The 23,169-nt window shown below is 49.9% G+C and overlaps 1 protein-coding gene across 1 annotated transcript in view; it reads left to right on the plus strand.

Moving 5' to 3' along the window:
* ASTN2 (astrotactin 2) overlaps positions 1 to 23,169 on the plus strand; it is a 250,356-nt gene that overhangs the window by 217,440 nt on the left and 9,747 nt on the right. Inside the window, exon 20 of the mRNA XM_065737613.1 lies at positions 7,204 to 7,345. Within this exon, the coding sequence (XP_065593685.1) occupies positions 7,204 to 7,345 (142 nt within the window). The remainder of the gene's footprint in view (positions 1 to 7,203; positions 7,346 to 23,169) is intronic.

The raw sequence follows: 23,169 nt of genomic DNA on the forward strand, positions 1-23,169 counted from the left end.
TGTGCATATTGCCTCTGTTTAGAATAACTGGGGCTAAATGAAGAATAGTTTCTTCAAATCGATTGCCACTTTAGGCACTGAACTTTGGTGCGTGGTTTGGTCCACCAGCACTGAAGTGTAAGAAGGGACCAGGAGGAAGGACAGGAAACAGTGATGATATGGAAGGAATCTGCTGAACTCACAAGTCCAAGAAGTGCAAGATACATTGAAGCCCAGTCCGGACGATGGCTTTTCAGCATAGGTTTACAATAATTTGATTTGACAAGTCACCCAAGATAGTCTTATTTGTAGAGATTAATTGCACAATGAATTTCTTTCCAGGAAATGTTCTTACCTCTCCTGTTAGTGTGGTATTTAAGACTGGTGGAGTGTCTGTGTGCATGCACGTGTGTGTGTGCGTCCTCTGTAAAGGCTTCATCTCCAGTGGACACAAGTCAGTCAGTGTGTATTACTGGAGCATTTGGTCATAAAGAATTGAAAATAAAGATATGGGATTGCTCAACAGATGTGTAAATGAAGGAGCAGCCTTTGCTGTTTGGCAGATATCCCCTGCTTTCTCCATAAACCATAATATACCAGGCAAGATAGGGTGATGGTGGAGAAGGCAAGTTTGTATGTAAGACATAGTGTCTGAATATCACTGGGGCCACTGAGACTGGGCAGATTCATCTCACCATCTCATCATCTCACTCTTTTTTCTGTTCTCCTCCTCAGGAGGTTGTAGTGAGCTGTTTGGTTGCCTCTTGGCCTCCTCTCCTCCTGACCAGACAGGCATGGGACATGCCTTGCAGACTAATGCACCCAAAAATGTAGTTTGCCCTCTTGGCTGCTAGGCACGCTGCTGACTTGTGCTGAGATGGTATGGTACAGCGTTTGTTGCCGTCTGCCAACTATCTGAAAGACCTGTTGTGTGGGAGAAGAGTGGCTCTGGGGCTGTAGCGGGACGGGTGGGCTTCCTGTTGGACATGAGGCTCCATGCAGTCCCTAGATGAGCTGCAGACTGCTGACCATGGGCCTTGGGGACTCTTGGCCACTGGTCTGTTGCTGAGAAACCTCTAATTAAAAAGAAACTAAAAATGAAAAGAAAGGCAAGAGTGAGGATGGGAACAAGATCTGTGGTGGTGGATAAAATCTCCCAGAAAGGAAGTGTTTGTAGACAAAGCTCATCATTCCTTTTCTTTGTGTCTGCACAACTCCCAGCACAAATGGGTTCCCACTTTGCCTTGAAATCAAGTAACTTTTAACATGTTTCAGAGTCCAAAACTAACTCCAAGGGAATATGTACATTCTCTTGGACTCTCCACCATGCTAATGTGAATACATGGCTTTGAGATTGGAACTGGCTTATGTCTGGATGGCTCCAAGCATAGCAGAGTCTGCTTGTGTCTGGCTGTGGTTGACCCTTAGCAGCCCAGTGAACCCTGAGAAATACTGGAGGGCTCACAGCACAGAATGAAATGCATTAATTCTCATTCTCCTCCAACACTGTACTGCCTTGGGGGAGATGGAGGAGACAATGCATTTTTACGTGAGTTGAAGGAGTTTTTCCAAGGTCTGAGGTACTGACTGGGAAAGAATGGTGATAAGCAGTGTCTGCGGAGAGCTCAGGTGAGAGAGCAGTAAATCCTACTGATGACCCTAAAGGAAGAATAGACTCGTGATTAGCCTTGTGCATGATGTTTTTAGAAGATTGCAGATCATCCAAATTAAGACCATTTTCTTTCTGTGCAACTGGCTGCTCTTGATAAGAGCAGTGCAAGACAGCCCATCCTTCAGTTCCACGTGGTTGCTCCTCATGCAGTTAAGTTGTGGCCCTGGAGAGAACCAGCAAAGCCATTCATGGGATTTTTGTGGCACTAGAATGCAATTTTCACTCTTAGCTCAGCTAAAACATTGCTCCTTAAATTCAGCCATCTACAAACGTAGCATCAGCGAAAGAACTGGGAAGCCCAGAGGAGAGCCTTTCATCATTCTTGATGTATCTAGTAATGCACAGATGTGTGAAGGAAGTTCGCCCGAATTCGTAACTTCGGCAAGGTGAAGTCGTTCAGAGAAGTGCTGCAATTTGTGCCATTGTACATGTTAGCAGGTGAGGCACAAATTGGACCTGAAGTTGCACCAAATAATCACTAGCTTTTCCATTTCAGAATATGCAACTTGTGTGGAGTCAGAGGAATTGGGAGAAGTCACAACAAAGAGGGGACTTGTTGGATTTTTGGGCATGGGGTTTAGGCACAGTCAGTGCGACACAGGAGGCCAGCGAGTGTGGGTGCTCCCAGAATGGGGGCAGAAGATTTTTCACTCATAACTGATTTATAATCTGGCACACCTTACAGGGAAGGGGATTTTGACGTCCTTCCACCAGTATCAGTGGGGACAGTTTGCTTTGAATGTTCTCCTAGGCAGACAGGCCATCTGCTGATGTAAATCGGAGCAACTCCAGTGCCTGAAGTTATGTCACACTAATTTAATCAGCCCTTTGCCTCCAAGATGAACCTCTTCTCAATGCTTTCTCCCACCAGGTGCCAGGCCTGGAGCTCATTCAGCCCAGGTGTGGCCTGTTGGGAAGGAGCAGCCCTGCTCCCCATCCTCCCATCCCCACACTGCTCCAGGCCTTCTGCTCACAGACCTCCTGGGATCCTCCTCTCTTCAGGGGTAGAGCCCTGGAGGAAGAAGAGAGTGTGACGAGCTTCCCTGAAACTCGACAAATTTGGAGGGCTCAGCGTGCCATTTGTTTCCTCATTTCAGGAAACAAAACCTGGCAAGAGCAAAGTGGAGTAGGGCCTTTTTTTCCATCTGCTTTCCTGGCCTTGCTCTGGAGGTCACTGCTGGGGACAGAAGTCCTCGCAGGGCCCCATCTGCCTTCCCTGGGCTTCCTCGTTCATGCCCACTTGGGCCTCTGACATTCTACTCTGTTTTTCTTTCCTTGAAAATGGATAGGGAATTGGGAGCCGCTGTGCAGGAACGCGCCTGTTCCCTATTACAGCTCCACCGGGGCTGTAACACGATCGTGCCTGCTCCATACCCACACAGATATTTATTTATCCATACAGGCTTTCTCCTTGTTTTCATTAAGTTAGGCAGAAAAGGTTAATCTTTCTTCTGCTAAAGCTTCAAAACCAACCAAGCTAAATAAAATATGATTTCTTTCATTTCTTTTCTAAAGGACACTATTTTTTTTTTTTCCCCAAGTACCAGAATGAGGTCACAGTCAGGGATGCCACAAGAGTAAATTGAAAACAGGTTGAAAAAAAAACAAAAGGCAGAAAGACAGAGAGAAAACCACAATCAGAAGAAAGTGACTGGTAACGTTGCAGGGTTGGTTCAATCCAGTCTAGTAAAGAAGCTGTCGAGACAGAGCCCTTGGTGCCTTTCCGCTTTCCTCTTCGTGATCTTTCTAGGAATCTCCAGGGTCAGTCTCAGCAGAGGCCTCCTCTCTTCTGCTCTTCCACTTGGATACACCTCCTTGGAGGTGTGGGAGCATCCCTGAAGGTCCCTTTTGCTCTTCCAACCTCACCAAGGCTCCTGGCCCTTCTCTCTTGTTTAGTCTGGTGGTGCTCAGTGCCATAACCCCATTGCCTTCAATGGGATGGCTGGTGAGCAGTTCACCCTGCACGCTGTCCAAGGCTGCTGGCTTGCTGGCACAGGTTGCATTGGATGAAATCCAGGTTACTGTCCACAAAAGCAGACATCCATTTGGGTTCCTTGTTGTCTTTCCCAGAGCCATCACTGGTGGCTTGTCCTACAACATGCCTTGGTGTGAGCAGCTTCAGGCCATTAGACGGCAAAGCTTCACACAGGGGAGCTGACTCGCAGCAAGTTCCAAGCATGCTGTGATTTCCCTCTGTTTTAGGGAGAACGTCGACTAACCATGACATCACAGCTAGTGGAAGATTCATGTTTACAAAACAGAAAAGAGGACGTTTGCCAAACTCCACAGGCCCGTCTGTAGAAGAGGATGAGGCCACAGTGAGGAGTTGTAATGGAGAGAAGGAAAATGCCACCTGCAGAGAGCTGCATCTTTCTGACAGTCACGGAGCTGAGGTTGCTTTTCAAAAGCTGCCCATGGAGTTGGGTGCTCTGGGGATGACCGGTCTTGGGAAGGCAGTGGCATGGAAATGGGAAGGGAGTCTGGCATGGAGTTGGTGCCAGTGCTGAGCAGTATATCTCCACTGCCTCTAAACAGCATGTGCAGTACCTCCTTTGGCTCTGTGAGCAGCACGTACCATAGTGACACTGAGCTCTGGTTTGGATTTCTTGCCATTGAGAAGTGAACACAGGTGAGGCGTCCTCACAGGAGCTGGTCATTTGTCCTTGATATCTATAACAGCTCATTGCTTTATTTAGTGTGACATCAATTATTTATTACTATTAATGAAGGACACAGATGTCTGTCTGGTCAATAAAATATCTCCTCCTCCACAGAGATGATCTACTTAGCTATCATTTACTCTGCAGAGAATCTTTCTGAATTCTTCCTGAAATTTAATAATGCAAGCAAAGCTACTACAGCAATCTAGAAGGACTGTGCTCCAGGGCTGCTCTGGGAGGCTGAAATCCTTCTTTATATTTGCTGGCAGGGTGTGCAAGAACACAGGTCCAGATGGGAAAGAGAAGCCCCATTGCTTTCCATCACAAGCTACTTATCCACATAATCCCCTTTATAAAATGATCAAACCCCATCTGAAGAGATAGTTAGGTTATTTGTCCTTCTCAGGAGTAGACCATCTATTCATATCCAGTTTACTTTCTTCTGCCATTACTGCCCATTAGCCTAAATATTTAGTTTCCATCTGAGTGCCTGCCCTGTTGATGCATTCACAGAGCCGTGTGTCTCTTCTTGGTCTTTTTATGTCTCTGCTTGTACAGTAAACTTGTGCCTTTTGTCCTCTCCCTGTGAAGCCTCCTCTCTTGCTTTCTCCTATGCCTTGTTCGTGAGCACGGCAGAGCAATGCAACACGGTGCCCTCCTGCGGAGCCCTTGTCAGGGCTTTGTGCAGCCAGGTGGGTACTGCTCTGTTGTTGCAGCGGCCCAGGCCCACTTTCCCTTGCTAGGGTTCATGGTCTGTCATCCTCTTGCAGTGCCAGCAAACACACGTGTTGCCTTAGTTATATGCAGCTGACAAGCTCCTGGTCTGCATCGAGGGAATGACTTGGGTTCTGGTCCCAGGGTAGTGCAGTGACTGGGTCAGATAAACAGCCAGCCTGCAAAGAGCAAGGTCCAAGGGAAGCAGGAAATGAAATGAAGAAAGTGCAGCAATGAGAACTCAATAAAATGAAACAAACACCAACATCTTTACTAATGCTGCAGGAGCTGCCAGATGGGCTCGATCCAGGGGCTGTGTAGGCTGCACTGAGTGCTCCAGAGGAAGGTGTGAGGTGCCCATGGAGACACCCATGGGACTCTCTGCCCTCCGTGAAGTTTCTTCCTCATCCAAAGAGAGGTCATTTGAGGTCTGAAGAGGACCAAAAGGTCTTTCCATAGTTCAGCAGCACAATCTGGTGCTGCTTTCTCGTTCCATGTCAGTGATTCATCCATTGTGGCAGTGTCCTCAGTGACTTCTGGTGACAGGGAGTTCCCCAGTCCAACCCGAAGTCATATGGGAGAGGATAGAAATGAAAATTGGAAATGTGCAGTAGAGCGTTGTTTGTTTGTTTAAACCATCACCCCAGTGCTGAGGGACTCGCTGAAGGCTGTGCAACTTCCAGGCAGTGACTTTTGGGCTGCCAACCCAACCTGCCCGCTGAGTTGACCTGGGCCGTGGTACAGCCCTGGCTCTGGTAGCCAGGGTAAACTCCAGAGCCTGGTGACAGCTGCCTGAAAAACGTTTGGAAAGAACAAGTCGTGCTGGGAGCATTAAAATGAATAATTAAGGCTTGGATTCCTTTAGGGAGGAAAAGTATTTATTGCTGCTCTTTTCTCTAGCCAAGGGGGACATTTGTTACTGAATTGTGTATCTTGAGACGATGCAAATGCAGCCTGGGGGGCTGAGGAGGATGGGGTTTTTAATTCTACCTGGGTAATTTGGACACACAGTGAGGCATTTTGGGCTGGGTATACCGGTGGGATATTTCTTACAGTCCGTACCAAGAAACTAGACTTGTGCTTCACGTCAGTAGTCCTCACTTGATTTTGCTCACAGAAGAATAAAGGCAGAAATGTGCTGAGAAGGGAATTCTCCAACTTCTGCTGCAGTGCTTTGACATCTCCACGTGCATGAGTACCCAGTGCTGCAACCTGGGCCCAGCTCTGCTGATCCCAGCACTGCTCGGCAGCTGCAGCCGCCCCGTCTCTGATTCTCTGAGGGCACAACCAGGGCAGCTGCTCAGGTTTTGTACCTCTGGATACCTTGAGCTTTTGGTTACACCAATGCAAAATGGGAATGGAATGCTCAGCATCCTCAGTGCAAGGAACCAGCTTGTACAGCAGTGAATAATCAGGTCCAAAGAGCTTAATAAATGGGACGTTTTCAGTTTCATCTGGGTCGTGATCTAAGCATATAATAAGCTTTATAAACCAGAAGAAAAAAAAATAGTCTTTCATCAATTTTTAAATTGTTATTATTTTTCTTTGAATGCTTGTAATGGGGAGAATGTCCTTCAGCAGAGTGCTGCAGCAGTCAGCTCCAGGAGCCAGTGGAGCACACATGAAAGGGAGAGCAAAGCTACTGATTTCCACTGGATGAATAAAAAAATAAACAGCACATTGGAAGCAATTACATCCAAGCTCTATAAACGTCCCCTTGCTTGATAATCTCACATAGCAGAAACATAGTTCACCGTGACAGGGAATTTTTGAAAAAGGCCATGTCCCTTTTTGAGTACTGGAAGTGCTCTCAGGGCAGGAGAGACCTATGGAGTGTGGCTGTCTCAGCTGTCCCAGGGACCTGGGGCCCTCCTTTTGGTGGTCCCACATGTGTTGCCAGTGTGCTCTGTGAACGCTTTTCCAAGCCCTGACTTAGCACTGGGCACAGTTTCTGCTGTGGATCCTAGTTACAGCTGATGGCCTGAATGTGTTTTCTACTTGCTTTGTCCCCAAGCAACATTCTCCATATAGATATGGGGCAATTCCTTCCAGCTGGACGTTGTTTCCTCCTCTTAAGCTGTGCTCCGTAGCGATGTTTCCTGCATCATTTTGTCAGTGTGCAGTGATGATTTGTACCTGTATTGATGTTTTGGTCTTTTTCATGTCTTTGTTCTCCAGGAGAATCCTTAAGCTTTGCAGACGATTTGCTTTCTGGCCTTGCAACATCCTGTGTGGCAGCGGGTCGGAGCCATGGAGATGTCCCTGAAACCAGCCTCTATTCAGTTATTTTCAAGTGCCTGGAACCAGATGGTCTGTACAAGTAAGGAGAGGCATGTGGGGAGGTCCTGGGGGCAAGGGGGGATCTCCAATGGGATTACATGATGGTTATTATCCTTTTTGGTCAGCACAGTGTTACACCAGATGTTGGACGAACAGTGAGGCTGTTGCTTTGGGTGTCGGGCTCAACCAGTGAAATGGAAAACCTGTGTCTGCCAGTACAGCACTGGAGGCCCTGGGAGCCTATGGGAGACTCCACTTTGATTTCCAGCAGAATGAGTTTGTCTTGCATGGACAAACCAAGCTGATGTTGCACACCCAGGCCACGTTCCTGGTGGGCTGAGGGGGCAAGATGTCAAGGATGTGAGAGGAGTTGTTCACATCAGTTGCTGTTTGTCTCAGTATGAAACATTTACCAGATCAGAGAGGTATCAAGTTCACCTGTCCACCGTCCAAGCACTTCTGTAGGGATGCATGGACACATCTGTGCTGATGTTCTTAATCACTTGGCTCTCCTGAGATGACACATCTGAAGAACACGAGACTAATTTTGTTTGAATCTTATAAAGTAACTCACGTCCAGAGCAAAGGGATAATTTCAGCAGCCAAGCACTGACTTCTCATTCACTGTAGTTTGAAGGGGGTCTGGCCAAGAAAGTAAGAGTGAGTTTCCATAGGAAAGGAGAGCACAAGGAGATGGATTGAAGGCAGGGACCTGAAGGTGTGGAGGAGGCACAGCAGAGCCATGGGGCAGACGCAGCAGCGTACTCCCTATTATATTTTTATTCCCACCAGAATGGGACAGAGGATGCTCAGCAGGTGCGTGCTGCATTTGAGGACACCGTTGTTTCTCTGTCCCCTTTGCTGCAGACATAGCATCCTTGGGGTCCTGAGGAGTTTTGCTGCCTGTCCCACTGAGTCAGGGTTGTTGGAACTGGATGATCTTTGAGGTCTCTTCCAATCCAAGCCATTCTATGATTCTGTTATTATGATTCTATCCAAGAGGCCCCAGAATGCAGAAGTCAGTGGGAAGGATGATGCCAGGGGATTCAGGCAGCTCTCTCCCATTGGGGAGATGAGATCTTCAAACTCTTCTTTTCCCAGCACTCTCTAGCCATGGCATCCTCTGTCCTGTGGGGGATGGCAGGAGTCGGGAGAGCCAGAGGAATAAAAAAAGAAAAAGAGGAATAAAAAAGAGGCAAGGAGATGAAGGAGAGACAGAGTAAGCAAGAGAGAAACACCCAGAGCTTAATGTCAGAGCGACTGTAATAATTAAAACGCATTTTGTAGTGAGTAATGAAACTTTTTATGGGACCACAAAAGCAGTTAAAGCAAGAGCTGGCAAATGGTCTGTCAGCGAGGACTTTTTAAGATCTTGATTAATACTTTCCCTTTGCCTCCCCCTCCGCCCCCCCCCCCAGTTAAGTATGTTGACAGCCTCCAAAGGCAGCAAAGTTGGTTTTTTTTGCATCTCTCAAGCAGAGTGGCATCCAGGAGCGGACGCCATGTCATCATTTTAAATGTTTTCTTGTTAAATATCTATAATGGATAAATATCATTATTAATATCACTGGGAACTGGGCTGCTGTGAAAAGGTGCCAGGGACAGCCTGGAACAAGTGCAGAGCTCGCTAATGACCCACTGCCCATAAAATTGGTTGTGAGCTATCAGCGATTGCAGCTGCCAGAGCGCCGGGCGCGGGACGAGCTGCTGGATTGGATGGGGGGGCACGGGGTTGGGAGCCAGGAGGTCTGGCTGCTTGGCAGCCTGCACTGCCAGATCATCTTCCCCATCTGCTGGGCAGGGATAATTGCGCTCACTCGTCTCTTCAGGGGCTCTGTGATCTAATTCCTGATGGCTGTAGAGGGCTGGGAGAGCCTTGGGTGGGAGGTGGGAGGCTTTGTTTAGGGTTGTGTCATCCTTTTGGACAAAGCCAAGCTTCTGCTTCAAGGTCTTGCGTTGCACCGCTGCGGTGTGGGGAGCAGGGCTTGGTGCTGCCCTGTGTCCCGGGGTTGCTCCTGGCAGGTGTCCCATGGGGAGGGACAGCAGCTCTGTACAGGGAGCCAGCAGACATCAGACCCCTGGCACCAGGAGGCTTTGGCCCCGTTGCTTCTGCAGAGACAGGGCAGAGATGCTGGGACAGGACAGAGTGACACACAGATGCGTTGTCTCATGCTCACCAGGGCTCCAGCTTTCAGGACTGTGCACACTCACATGCACATGTTACAGACACACATACGTGTTGACCATCCCCAAAAACATGTGCACGCACACCACAGCCCCCCTTTGCTCAGCATCTGCTGCTGTGTGCACCAGGACACCTGCGTGGACCAACACTCCTATGCTCAGTGTGTTTGCAGACACTACTGTGCACACACATCCAGTGCACACACTCCATCCTGGGACCCGACCAGCACGTGTTTACTCAGCATCTGTGCATCCTCAGATACATAAGTACACACATTAAATATTCCTCTGTTCAGATGTCCATACAGTTGCGACACAGGATGAAGAAAGCCAGAACAGTGAAATGTGAGGCTAACACTCTGTTCTGAGCCCACACGGACATAACAACAACAGAAACACAGGCACGGGGTCACTTTTTAAATTGAATTTCTTCTGCTTGTTTCATTTGTTTTTGTGGAAAAGAAAAAAAAGAAAAAAACTTTGTTGGAAGGCTCCAAGCTGGTATTAATCCTGATTATAGCAGCTCAGCAGGGCTCTGTGCTTTTCTCCAGGCTGGTAGGTGAGCACACAGATCCTGCAGCATCGGAGCTCTTCAGAAGTGAACGCTTTTGCTTGTTTAGTAGTCTGAGGGTATCTCTGAGACAGGGGGCTGTGAGATCATGGGAGTCTCTTCTGCTTTGTAAATGCATCTGATGTCCTGTCCCGTTTGTTCTGTGCTACCTGCGGCGATTTCACTGCTGTTGCCCACTCGTTGGGTGTATTTCCACCCTGAGATCAAAACTGAGCTTGTGCACGAAAAACAAATCCAAAAAATGCTCTGCAAACAAAGAGTCAGATGGATTCTTCTGCTTCTGAGACTCCTGTCATTTCAAAACAGACACTAACAAAAGGAGAACTGATTTCTTTGTCCTTTGCAGTTTCGGACTGGTGAAAATACGTTTCCTGTCAGCCCCCTTCTTTCCTCTGCCTGTAGTATGTTTGGGTTGAGATGAAGGAAAGTAGTCTACTTCAGCCATGTGCTCCGTTGGCTGATGTGGATGCCCACACATGGAGGCTAAATTCTGCCTGGAGAACCAACCTTACGCAGCTCGTGGCCCTCACACGTCTGAACACCCTACTGACCCAACAGCACTCTTTGCTGCTGAGGCAGAAGCTTCCCTTGTGTGTCCCACAGCCTCCCTGAGCCTTGAGCTATCTCAGCTATCTCAGCTTCTCACCTCACCATCCCCTGAGTGCCTGGGGACGCCTCTTTACTGCAGCCCTGCCAGCCCAGCATGATTGTTTCATGTACTTGGGGATACACCAGGACATGGGAGCCAGAAAGGGAACATTTGGAAAGGGAAATAAAAACTCCCTCCAGCTCGTCTATGGAGCTGCAGTGCAAATACACCAACCTCTTCCCTGCACCACAGATACTATAATTATAGATTAGATTAAATCCCAATGTTTCGCTTTATTTACATTCCTGACCTAGCCTATTCATTTCCGGTGTTTGTGCCAAGAATCAGCACAAAATTTACTGGAAATAATATGGAAGTCATCAGGATCCCTCCCAGAGCCTTTCTTAGGAAGTGTGTTCATGTGCTGACAAGGAGCTCAAATTTACCTTCCCTCTGCTGGCCCACTTAGGCCAGCACTCCCCAGAGTGATCCCAAACCAGCCAAAGGGTCTGGGAGAGTGAGTCTCAGAAATATTGGGGTGGTGGATGAAGGTCAGGGCCTTCAAGGAGATGGAAGTGGATTTAGAGCTCAGTGCAAGGCTCCTGGCCATGGCCAAGTCCCATGTGCCCCGCTCAGCCAGCACGGATGCCTGTTGGCCTGGAGGCCACCTCCAGCATGACCAGGCTCAGCCTGTCATCATGCAGTGAAAACACTTCTTCTGGATGGGCGTGAGGAAGGAGGCAATGTGGTTGAGTGTTGGGAACCTTTTGTAGCACCGAGAGACGGCGATTGCAGTTCAGCGAAGCTGAGCGTGCTGAAGGAGCTGGCTCCAAACAAGACTGATTAATGCTGACTGACCTCTGCCGTATGCAGAGCTGGGATAAAAAGTGGAATGGAAACCCTTGGTGCTCAAGTGTCTGCTAATGCTGGCAGCAGTCTGCCGCTCCTTATATGATACTAATTGTTATTGTTGGTCTTCCGTCAGGAAGACACATGAATGAGTGCTGGAGAAATCGGAGACAGATCCTAAATAGCTCAGTGGCATGGGTTAAAACACATCTGTTACGGCCCTTGGCTGAGTCCCTCGTGTGCACAGGAGCTGTGCTGCTTCATTGAATCCACCTCTTCTATTCCACATGCTTTCCAGCTTCCTGAAGTTGAGCAACGTATGGCTGTAGTTTCTTCTCAGGCATTCCTGGCTTGCAGAAACTCCAGCAAGGCAAGTTAGGAGTTGAACAAGTGCTTGCTAAATCCCAGCCTCTGACTTCTGGCTCTTCCTTTCTTAGCAGAGCAGGGTTGCTTCAGAACCAGGCTGCCCACATGTTGCTTTGGGTGTGTGGTCAGTTTTGCTGAAGTAAATCCAACACTGAGCAGTCTGAGCCCATCTTGACTTTATGCAGATCCCTACAGTGGAGGAAGGTTGGCCTCTGGGACAGAGGCTCATCACAGTGAGGAAGCAGTCTCTCTGCTAATGTCAATGACATTCCATGTGTATTGGACTCTTGTTGAAGTTTCCAACATTGGCTCCTTTTGTTAGCACTCTGAGCGGAAGCATACGTGTATGGAAGCCATGTGAAAGACATTCCTGCTTCCACCGTGTCAGGCAAGGTGCAGGAGGCTCTTCCCAACTTTGCCATTTGCTCCGCTGGGTGATGTGAGCAGATCCCTTTGTCTCACCTCCATCTGTTTGTGCCCTTGGGCTGTGAGCTCAGGTTAGAAGCTGCCTCGTGCTATGGAAGGGTCTCTGAGCACCCTGATTGAGCTGGAGATGTTCATTGCAGGAGAGCTGAACTAGATGGCCTTTAATGATCCCTTCCATCTCAGTTGGTTCTGACTCTGTCTGTGCCCAGCCCAGTCTGGCTGACTCAGAGCAGGGCCTCCAGGTGCTACTGCACTACGTCTATTCCAACACTTGCCATCACCATTCTAAAAGTTGGGTTTGTGTCTCAATCCTCCCTCACATCCATCTCCTAACAGTATCCATCCGTCTGGGACAGATCTGTCGTCAAGAGCTTCCTTTCCACCGACCTTTGTGGAGCCTTCTCCCTGGGACCTGCCAAGCATATGAGCATGTCCTGATTTTTTGTTGGAAAAGCCAAACGATCCTTCCCAAATTTTCTGCTTCTGCTCCCACCTCGTGCCACAAAGAGAAACAGAACAGCCTTTGTTGCCTCCCGCGGCCAGCTCCTCCCCACCCTTTCCTCAGGACATCCGGATTGAAATAACATTCTTGGTGGTTTTGTTCTGCAATCTCCTGGCACCCGAGCTCCAGCCCTGGCTGGGTCCAGGCCCAGTTGCATTGCTCCTCTGGGGTGATGGGAGGAAGGCGGGTGGTGGGAGTGAGGAGGAGGAGTCGCGGCTGGGTGGTTGGTAGGGGATTGCAGCTGGGGGTGTGTGCGGATGGGGGGTTCTTCCTGGAAGTGGCAGTGGGGTGGAGAGGAGGGATTTGGCCTTTTGGTCGGCTGGTAGACAAGTGGACCTCTGCAGTTCCACCTCTTCCCCATCACAGATTTACTCACTCCTTACAATTATGGGCTTGGAGAGTATTTTTATCTCTCTGTGTGTAGAAAACTAATGCCACTAACATAGATCGGTCCAATTCTTATCGCATTGACTAACGGCAGAGCAAGTTCAAGAGATGCCATATAAATACCAGCACAGATACTGTTGGCTTTGATTTGCTTCTAAGCTAGCAAAAGTTGCACCGTGCTGCTATGGAGTCCTTTTTTTTTTGTTCTTCAGTGCACCATGTTGCACAGCACCTTTTTTCTTAAGAATGGAAAGCTGAGGACAGTGTTGATTTGATTCTTACAGCAGTGTTGGGGTTTGGACCTATTTCCCTTCCAGGACACGAGGAATTCACTGCTGGCAGTGCGTGTTTCTTTTAGATTGTACAGGAGGAGTGAATCAGGAGATGGCTGAGTGCTTTTGTTCTCATTGACCATTTCCTGGCTGGGGAAACTGAGGCAGGAAGCAGCAGTGTGCCTTGGGCTGGAGCTGAACGGAGAGTCACAGCGTGCCCTCACTCACACTTCACCTAAGCCCCACTTCAGGGCCTTGCTTCTTTATCCAAAGGCTGTGCAATACATCATACACAAAAGTGGGGCCTCATCTTCTTAACGTCCTTGGGTGGTCTGGGCTGTAGATCTGAGAGCTGACATCAAGGAAGTTGAGACATGCCCATGAAAATGCTGCAGACTTATTTGGTGTCTCACACTCTCCTCTTTGTCTTGTTCTTTCCCTCAATGTATTTCTTTTTTCCCTAGCAGAGCCAATCTGATAGCAGGATGACCTTTTTGCACAGCGACAGTGCCACTTTGCCAGCTGCAGTTCCCTCTCTGCTGCCAGGGCTCAGTGGCCCCAGTGGCAGCTCAGCCTGAGCACTGCAGATAATTCAAGCTTTTTATAGCCTAACTCCAGCCTTAGGAGCAGCAAAAAGCAGCTCAGCTTTACCCATAAATACACCACGGGAAGGATGTGACAGGCTGCTCTGAGACCTGGCTGTTCGGGTACAACAGCACCCACAGGGCAGATCTGAAGCCGGAGCTGTACCCAGAGTAAATCAGCTCCAGCAGGCTGCGGGAGGGACTCAGCTCCCAGAAGCTGGGGATGTCATGCATAAAGGGCAGTGCTGATCCAAGTGTCCTACCTGTCCATCATTCTCTCCATGCTCTAAAGGCTCTTGGGGGTGCCATTACCTACCAGATCATTCCCAGTAGCTCTTGAGTGGCCTTTGGCTTATTCCTTGGGTTTGCTGATAGTTTCACACCAAGGAGTTTGTTTGTATTTTTCTCCTTCGGCTTTTCCTTTCTTCAGCTCCATAGCACGGTATATTGAAGGTGCTGAGTGCACCTGGGTGTTTCCAGGCTGGTGGGGCCTGATCCAGATCCTACTGCAGTGATGGAATGTAGTTTTTCCTGAGACAGTAGTTAGCCTTGGGTTCAGGTGATGGAGCTGCAATGTCAGAGGGCATAGCCTGCAATCCCCTCAGCTGAAGCTGCTTAACTCTTGCTTAAAAGCACGTGTGCCCAAGGAGCCCACATTTTGGGAGATCTTTCATTTGTATGTACTGAGACAACTGATCTGCTGCACAGGTTTGGAGCTCAGGCTGTGTTAGTGCTCAAGTGGCCAATGCTTTCCTGCTGCAGAAACAAGGTTTGCCCAAATAACAAGGATTGGGGGATCTCTGTTTTGGGATCATCATCCTCAAAGCTCCCATTGACTTCTGCTGATGGAGTTGGTTAGCATAAAACTGAGATTCTCGAGTTCAGTGAGTACCCTGGAAATAGCTGCTATTTCCTGAGCTTTTCCACCTGCAGAAGAGAGGTGTTAAAGATGAGCTGCATCCTTTGCTAAGTGTCTGAAATGCTGCCTCAATGGCTGTTGCCAGAGAGCTTGGGGAGACGAAATACATTGTCTGGAGCATCTCACTTTGGGCACAGTGACATCATTCATTGTCTCCCTGTTGCTGTATCCAAACCATTCCTCTCATTATCCAGATGCTGCCCTTGCAGCCCAAGCTATGAAGCCCAGTGTGGCAGCAGGTGAGGATTTGATTCATGAGGGATGCTACTTCTTGGCTTTCTGTCCTCTGTCTGAACTTGGCAGATCCTGGCTGCCTCCTACCAGTCCAGTGCCACCTTGTACTGCCAAGGACAGGTATATTGCCTTGAGGAGCAGTGTCCCCTGGTACACATGTCCTCATCACTGCTGGTCATCTCTCACACACACACATACACATTTCCCTCTGCTCATCAGGGCTGATAAATTTGATTATACAGCAATATGGTTTCTGTTATGAAAAGAGGAAAGAAAATACCCTGGCTTTCACCGAAAGCCCTCGGAGCCAGAGCTTATGTCATAATTTAAATGTTTCTTGAAAAAGACATAGAGGGTGAGGGCTGCTCTTTGTTCAGGGAGTGACAGCTGGAAGGCACAGTAGTGCAGGGGTCCTCTTGTCCCTGGAAGATCTGATGTGTGGAGATACGCTGCCCTGAGGAGCTGTGCCCAAATCCAGAGAGCTGGGTCGCTGGCAGATGGTTACCCAAATGGCTGAGACCATTGGCTGGGCAGCTTGGTGCTGACACATTGGGCTGTAGACCTTCTGGGATGCTCAACCTTTGAATCAGGGTGTGTTGCTTTCCTTCCTTTCCTGCTCTTGATTTCTGCTGGGGAAGCCCCGGGGCTGTGCACAGGGCAGAGACCTGAGTGACATCTGCACACATCAACCCCTGGCATCGTCTTCTTCCTTCTGAGCATCTCCCGCCGCCCTGCAGTTATGGAGACAGCCTCAGCTCTTAATCTTGTTGCACAACCCCAGGCAGAAGAGCCCGCTGCCGGGCTGGGATGCTTCCACATGTTTTTTTTCTGTCTGGTTTGCGTCATTGAGGCATCACAGCCTTCCAGCCCTCCTGTGTCAGCTTTGTGCTTGCCATGGATGCTGAGGTGTACCTTGCACGCACTCCCCAGGAAGTGATGGGCAGGAGCAAGCACCCTGAACCAGAACACTTCTTCAGTGCCCCTCAGCACGTCATCAAAGGCGTGAGGGAAAGTGATCCAAGCCATTTGGGCTGCCACGAGTTGTGCTCCTGCCCTGCACAGCATTTCCCTTCCTGCCAGAGCATCCGTCATGCACAGCCAAGGGCCGAGGTGTGTCCCAGTGTAGGCAGACTGCTCTCTGGTGCCAGTTGCTGTCTCCATAGCTGCAACTTCTTGCTTAACTGTGATCTTAGCTATCCCAGAGCAAGGCTGGGATGCTGCCCAAGAGTCTCATCAGTGCTGCTCTCCCTGTTTTTATGCCCATAAAGTAAACTGAGACAGAAGCAGGGCTCTGTCTCTTCTCCACTGGCCCAACTTGCCTCATGTCCATCAAGGCAACATGTGGGAAACTGTTGGGAGCCCCTAGGGTTTGTGTAAAACTCACAGTGTTGTGTCCCCTTGGGTCATGGCATCCATCAGCCCCCGGGCCCACGTGCGTGGAGATGTGTGACAAGGACTGGTGGTGTGTCTGTCCATCCCATGTATCAGCTTGGAACTGGGGCACCTCTTCTCTGGGAGCTTTTCCATGCCAGTAGCAGGAACACATAGCTTAGCACAACCCCATACCACATGAAACCACCATGCAGCCCCCAGCCCTTGCAGACCCCCTCTGGCTTTCGGCTCTGCCCACACTTTGTACCTGCTGTATACAGGATTGTTTTCCAAGTGGAAACACGAGGTGAAGCATCAACTCCACAAGGGCCTTACTGTGCAGTGTGTGGGGTTTAAATATTTATGTTGGCAAAAAGCATGTAATAGGCAGCTTGAGATCAGAGATAATGAAACTGAGGTGTGTGGAGAGGCAGGGGGATATGGGAGCAGAAGGGAGTGGGACCCAAGTGGGCTGTAGTATGCGTGCATGGACGATTGCTTTTGTTTTCATTAATACCCACCTGTTTGGGGAGAGGGATCCAACCTCATTGCTGGGAGCTCCACAGCACGTGCTGGAAAGGGAGCATGTCCCAGCCTTGGGTGGTGGCTGTCCTAGTGGCATGAGGGACTGTCCTAGGATTAACGAAGGATGAGACATCTCTGTGTCGCCCACCAACTATGCACAGCCCTAAATCATTAATAGCACTGATTCAGGATCCCTCACTCTTCTGGATTGCTGCAGTCAAGGTAGGCTGCCCAGGGAGGGGGTGGAGTCACTGTTCCTGGAGATGCTCAGGAATGGTGGAGATACGGCACTGAGGACATTGGTCAGTGGGCATGGTGGGATGGGTTGGAGTTGATGACCTTAGACGTCTTTTCCAGCCTTAATAATTCTATGCTATGAGGAGTGGGCATGGAGGATGCTGCAGGAGAGCTCATTCCACTGTAGAAGGAGAACAAGGAGCTCAAGCACCAGCACAGGGCACTGCTCTTTCTCAATTCATTATCTTTATGAGACAACAGCTTCTCTCTCCCCACTTGCAGCGAATCTCCCAGAAGTGGGGGGAGAGCCCTGTGCCATGCAGTGGGACTGCAGCCAGTCGTGCAGCCCTGGGGAGGTATGAAATGAGGCATGAATGGAGTGTTAGGAGAGAATGGAAACTCTCAAGCAGCTCCCAAGCCGGCTCTCTTGTGGGGGGTCCCTTACTCACGATGACAGCGCTGCCTCTCATAAACATGGATTTCCTCATCCCCGTTTGTTTCTCTCTCTTGTGCAATCGCGTGTACCAGACGGGAATGGGAGTGAGTCCCAGTGGTGCGTGAATGTGTCACAGAAAGCCTTCCCACCCTGCCACCAACGAAGTACTGAGAAATAACAGCAGGATCTGAAAGAAAATGTTGGGGGGGGGGGAGGGGGAGGGAAGAAAAGAGAGGAAAGATGGGGGAGCTGGATGAGTTTGCTACCAGCCATGGGTTATTATGAGTGTCAATTTGAGGGCATGGCTGCAGTAGTATTTTGCAGTGTCAACCAACACTCAGAAGCCCCCATTGCTCTCAGTGCACGGCATCCTCCTGGGAAGACAAAGTTGCTTTCCCAAATGACTTTACTGGGTGAGAGAAAAAAAAAAAAAAAGAGGGACAAAAATAGGGGCAAAGTGACTTGGCTGAGATGACATAGTGCTGAAACCAAGAGAGAAGCTCCATTCTCTGCTGGGCTGTTTCGCTTGGGAAGCAAGAGCATCACGGCTCCTGTGCTTCCCTCCCATTGACCATGCTGGGCATCATCCAGGCTTTGCTTCTGAAAGATCGTTCTTGGGACAGATCCCAACCACGGTGAGTTGTGGTTTTAGCATGTAGGGGCATTGTGCATAGTGAGTCCCCTGGGGCTGATGGAAGCAGTGCTGGAGCCCTCACTCGGGCTCATGGGTAGGATGGGGGAGCTGGGTGTCAGCTCAGAACAGCTGCTGGGAGCTGCAGTCCTTGCTCCTGCGGCAAAAAGCAGGAGAGGAGGCCTGCAGAAGAGATGATGCCTCTGGAGCATCACCTCCACTTGCTGACCCAGCTTGTTCCATGCTGTGCCTCAGGACTGAGGTGGCTCTGTGCTGTGGGAGCAGGGTCTGACCCCTTGGAGGCCATCTGGGGGTAGCAGAGCTTGCTCTCAGGGCCATTTGGCCATATAGCCACCATTTCAATAAAGAAATGATTAAAAGGGGCTGGGGGGGGGGTGTTGTAGAAAAACCCAAAACATCTGTTTTACTTCAAATCGGGTAAGATTCCTTTGCTCGCAAGGAATGTGTAAATCACGCCGGGCTGGGAGGTGTACATAACCCTGTCTGAAAGCTCCCTTGCACTTCAAACGAATTCTAATGTACTTACTGGGATTTTGTTTTTATTATTTGTTTCTCTCCCCCACCACCACCCTGGCCCCACTGGAGCTGTGAGAACTTCATCCCCTCCAGCCAGTGGGGACTGGGACCTGACTGGCATCCCTCTGTCTTCTGCTGGGTGCGCATGGGTGGCTTTGGGCACAGCCTCCCCTTGCTTGGATCTGCCTTGGGTTTTGGGAGCAGAGGCGACCCCCAACTCCCAACCACATCGTGTGCCTTTATTGTTGTCAGGCTGGGCTTTGTTTGGTGCTGAGGGCAGGCAATGCTGGGGTACAGACCCAGTGGAGATGGGCTCTGCTGGCGAGGAGCACGCGGCCTCCCCGTGCCGACCAGTGGCGGTCGGTGCGACCCGTCGCCTTTCTTCTCGGGCTCTCAATCAGGAGGCCCTATTGTGGTGGCTTATATAAGAACAGAAAGCCATCGACTCGTTTGACATAGACCACCCACCACTCCTCAGATGACATTGGCTTTTGAAGTCGCTACCAGTCTGGGCTGGATTTCAACCAGCGGTCCAGATGGAAGCCAAGCCCCCAGGAGGATGAGAACAAGCCCCACCAAGGGGAACTCCTGGGGTAGTGGGCTGTGGAGTGTCTGGTTCTTGTTTAGAAGGACTGTGAGGTTGGGAGGGGCAAACGTTTCCCAATTTGCCAAGGGTCACCACCTCCCTCTTTCCCCATCTCCCCAGGGCCGGCCATAGCCAAGCTTTGCAGAGTATTTGTAGGTTAAGTGGCTGGGATGGTGAGCTGCGAACATTTCCATTGTGGAGCTCGTCACAGGGGTCCAGGGCCTCTCTTCTTTCTCCTTTTTCCCTGGCACAATAGGAGGAAGAGTTTGATTTATTCCCCCCCCTCCTTCTGAGTGGCCCTGTCATGTCCTGAGCTGCAACCCTGCTGGGAGGAGGAGGAGGGTGCAGGAACCCAAAGCAGTGTCCCTCTGGAGGCCCACCTGGTGTGCAGGACTCACGTGCTAATGCTTTCAGATGAGCTGAAAGGCACCCAGCCACAGATCTGTGTGAAGAAAAAGAGCAAAACCTCTGAGTGATGACTTACCCCAAACATGTAACCCTCATGGAGCCAGGGCAGGAGGCTGTGGGGTGTTGGGGGCTTCGCATGGGATCTTAGGGTAAGTTCCAGCAGAACAGGGACCTGGCGTTAGGCAGATGAATGCAAGCTGCTTGTGCTTTGCTAGAGACAAAAGCGCCAATGTCCACTGAAGGATACTGGGATTCCCCTCCTGGGTGAGCTGGGGCCATCTGGGACCTTGCCAGGTGGCGGGGGACACATCACCCAAGCCCTGGGGCTGGCAGTGGAATTGTGAAGATCCTGGCTGCTTCTTGCTGTACTGCCTCTGTGAGCACATCTGCTAATCCTCATCTCCACAGCCAGCAGGACAAAAGCAAGTACAGAGCTGCCAAGAAATCCAGATCCCGGACACCCCCTCTCCATTTCTCTCCAGAGATGACAGTTCCCCGGTGATCCTACTTTTTTCTGCCATCATCTCATCCCTGGAGTTTGGGAGCCGTCCCTTGGGGGTCCCCTGTGCAGCTTCACGATAATAAAAGACCAAGTCTGCTTGGTGTGAGCATGGGAGCAAAAGCCCAGGGGTCATTGGCTGCATGAATATAACTTCATGTCAGAGCTGCTTCTTTGGGTGTGCTGTCCTGATCCAGTGCCAAGGAGCTGTTCTCTCATCCACATTTCATCCCCACCAGTAGCTTTGTCCAGCACAGCAGCACTTCTCTCCGTGGGACTTACTTTGCTCTGCCTCCGTCCGTGGTGTAAAGCCCTGTATGGGAACTGTTGAATCATGGCCTGAACCACAGATTGATCACCTGAGGCAAGTACTGAGTCGGACATGGGAGCACAGGTGAAGGCAATGCACCTGTGTGACCAGAAGGGGGATAGTCTGATTCCATCTCTCCCAGACCTCCAGCACCCGATGGGCGCTGCTCTATGCACTTCCAAACAGTACCTGACACCTGAGGCATATATTTTGCTTCATCTGCCAGCTGCGCTCTGGTATTGTTGGGAGGCATCGATGGAAGGATGCAGCAGAGATCACCCAGTGCCTTGTAGAGCTTCCCTTTAACCCCTGGTTGAGGTATGATCCCACCTTGCCAGGAGACACCACAAATGGGCTCAGTGTGAGTGGTCAGCCTGAAATGGGGCCAGCGATGGACAGGGAAGTCCATTATTTCCATGAAAGCTCTCTTCTCATTGTCTGCTGGCTTTGGGATGAGTGGTAACTGCCTTCAGTTGTGCCGGGGGAGGCTCAGGTGTGGTGTTAGGAAGTGCTCCTAGGAGGAGTGGTAATGCATTGCAACAGGTCTTCCCAGGGAGTGGTGGGGTCACCATCCCTGGAGGTGTCACATCCATGGAGATGTGGCACTGAGAGATGTGGTCAGTGGGTGTGGTTGGATGGGATGGAGTTGGACTTGGTGATCTTAGAGGTCTTTTCCGACCTTAATGATTCAGTGATTGTCTGCCCTGGAGCAGCACCCTGCCCTGTCCCCCATTTACGTGGCACAGCTGGGCTTCTGCACAGCTGCCGCGTGCGTGCAGCCAGCAGCTTGTAGGCACTCAAGAGCTCTGCACGGGTGTTTGGCAGATGCAGGAGTGTTTATTGGACTCTGTTGGACCCTTTTCCCTGCAGCCCGGGCAGCTCATTGCGGTTCAGCATCTCACAGAGCTGCCCAGGACGGCAGAAACATCTGTGTTATCTCTTTAGGATGGGAAGAAATCAACTGCTGAGCCCAGGAAGGTCAGCGCAGGAGTCCTTATCTCCCTTCCCACAGATGAGGATCATGAGTAAAGCACTCAGACATCACGAGCATCATGAGATGGAGTTGAAAAATGATGAGCCGGCGTTGTTGTCTATAAATAAATAACACATTCTGGGGTTTCATTCTCAGCTTTTGCGGTTTTGTGCCTTTAGAATTTTGTATTTTGTGCCTTTTTTTTTTCCTCTGCATTGGGAAAGGCAAGAAACATATTGTTCTTTTTTTTTTTTCCCTCTTTTTTTTTTTTGAGTGCAATTGACAATCTTCCACAATCATTGGATTCCAGGAACTGAAGCTTTAACCCCCCCCTTTCTCTTCCTCCCCCAAGAACTATCTTGAGCCTAGTGATAAAATCCCAGCTTTAGCCAACTTTGGGTGGGGTATCTACAAGGAAGGTGTTGCTGACATTTCATGAGGCCACATGTTAATTGCTTTCTATCTCTCTCTAAAAGTTCCTTCTGGTCCCACTAGGTTTCAGTGTAGTAGTAAACATTTAAGCAGCGTTATTTTATAGGACTTGATGTGCTATTTCTCTGCAGAGGTGGCTGTGTTTCCAGGCATGGAGGATTGCTCTCTGCCAAAAGTGTATGTGCTTCAGTGGTGAAACGCTCCTTGGAATCTCTCTGGGCAAAACATATCTTAGTATTGTTCTAAAGGCAGCATCCATGTGTGATCGTACTGAGGGCACTGTGTATGGATGGTCCCATCCCCACCTTGCCCCTTGCCCACACCTGCCATGGATGCTGCTTGGACACAGAGAGCAAGAGCCTCAGCTCTCTGCACTCTCTTTTCTTAATTGTTAATTTCTGTGGGGGGAAAAAAAAAAGGAAAACAAAAATAACCAGCATGCTGTGCAGTGCTGTTAACTGCTCTAAAAGCATTCTGCTGCAGAGAGGTTGGGTGGTCAAGTGGTTGAGGAGGAGATGGGAAAGCATTGTCTCCCACTTCTGCAGTCTGCCTGTGCTGCTGAAGCTCTCCTGACTGAGATGCTTCACCCCTTACATGTGTGTTTACCATCACTAAAACAGAGCTGCCATTTCAGTAGTGCTTTAGAGTGATCTTGTGGACCATCGTTAATGGCAAAGCCTTCTGAGATCAGCTGCTGGGAGGAACTTAAGAGGGGCTGCGTGCTTCTGGGGCTGCCAGCTGTCACCAGGGCAGAACAGCTCTCCTTGAGGGAGTATCATAGAGTCAGTTGTGTGAGTTGGAAGGGACCTTAAAGACCATCTTGTCCAACTCCGTGGACTTTGGGTGCTCAAAGCCCTGTCCAGAGTGACCTGCAGCAATGGGACAGCACCACTGCTGGGCAGCCTGTGCCACTGCCTCACCACCAAAGGGAATGAAGCAGAAAACCCTTCTTCTAGGAGCTCTGGAAGGACTGGTTTCATGTGAGTTCAAGCATTCTCTTCTGACCAGGTCGGAATCGCTTTGCTTCTGATGATTT

The sequence above is a fragment of the Cyrtonyx montezumae genome, unplaced genomic scaffold, assembly GCF_038088225.1.
Source record: "Cyrtonyx montezumae isolate F1298 unplaced genomic scaffold, pur_monq_1.0 scaffold_20, whole genome shotgun sequence".
NCBI lineage: Eukaryota > Metazoa > Chordata > Aves > Galliformes > Odontophoridae > Cyrtonyx > Cyrtonyx montezumae.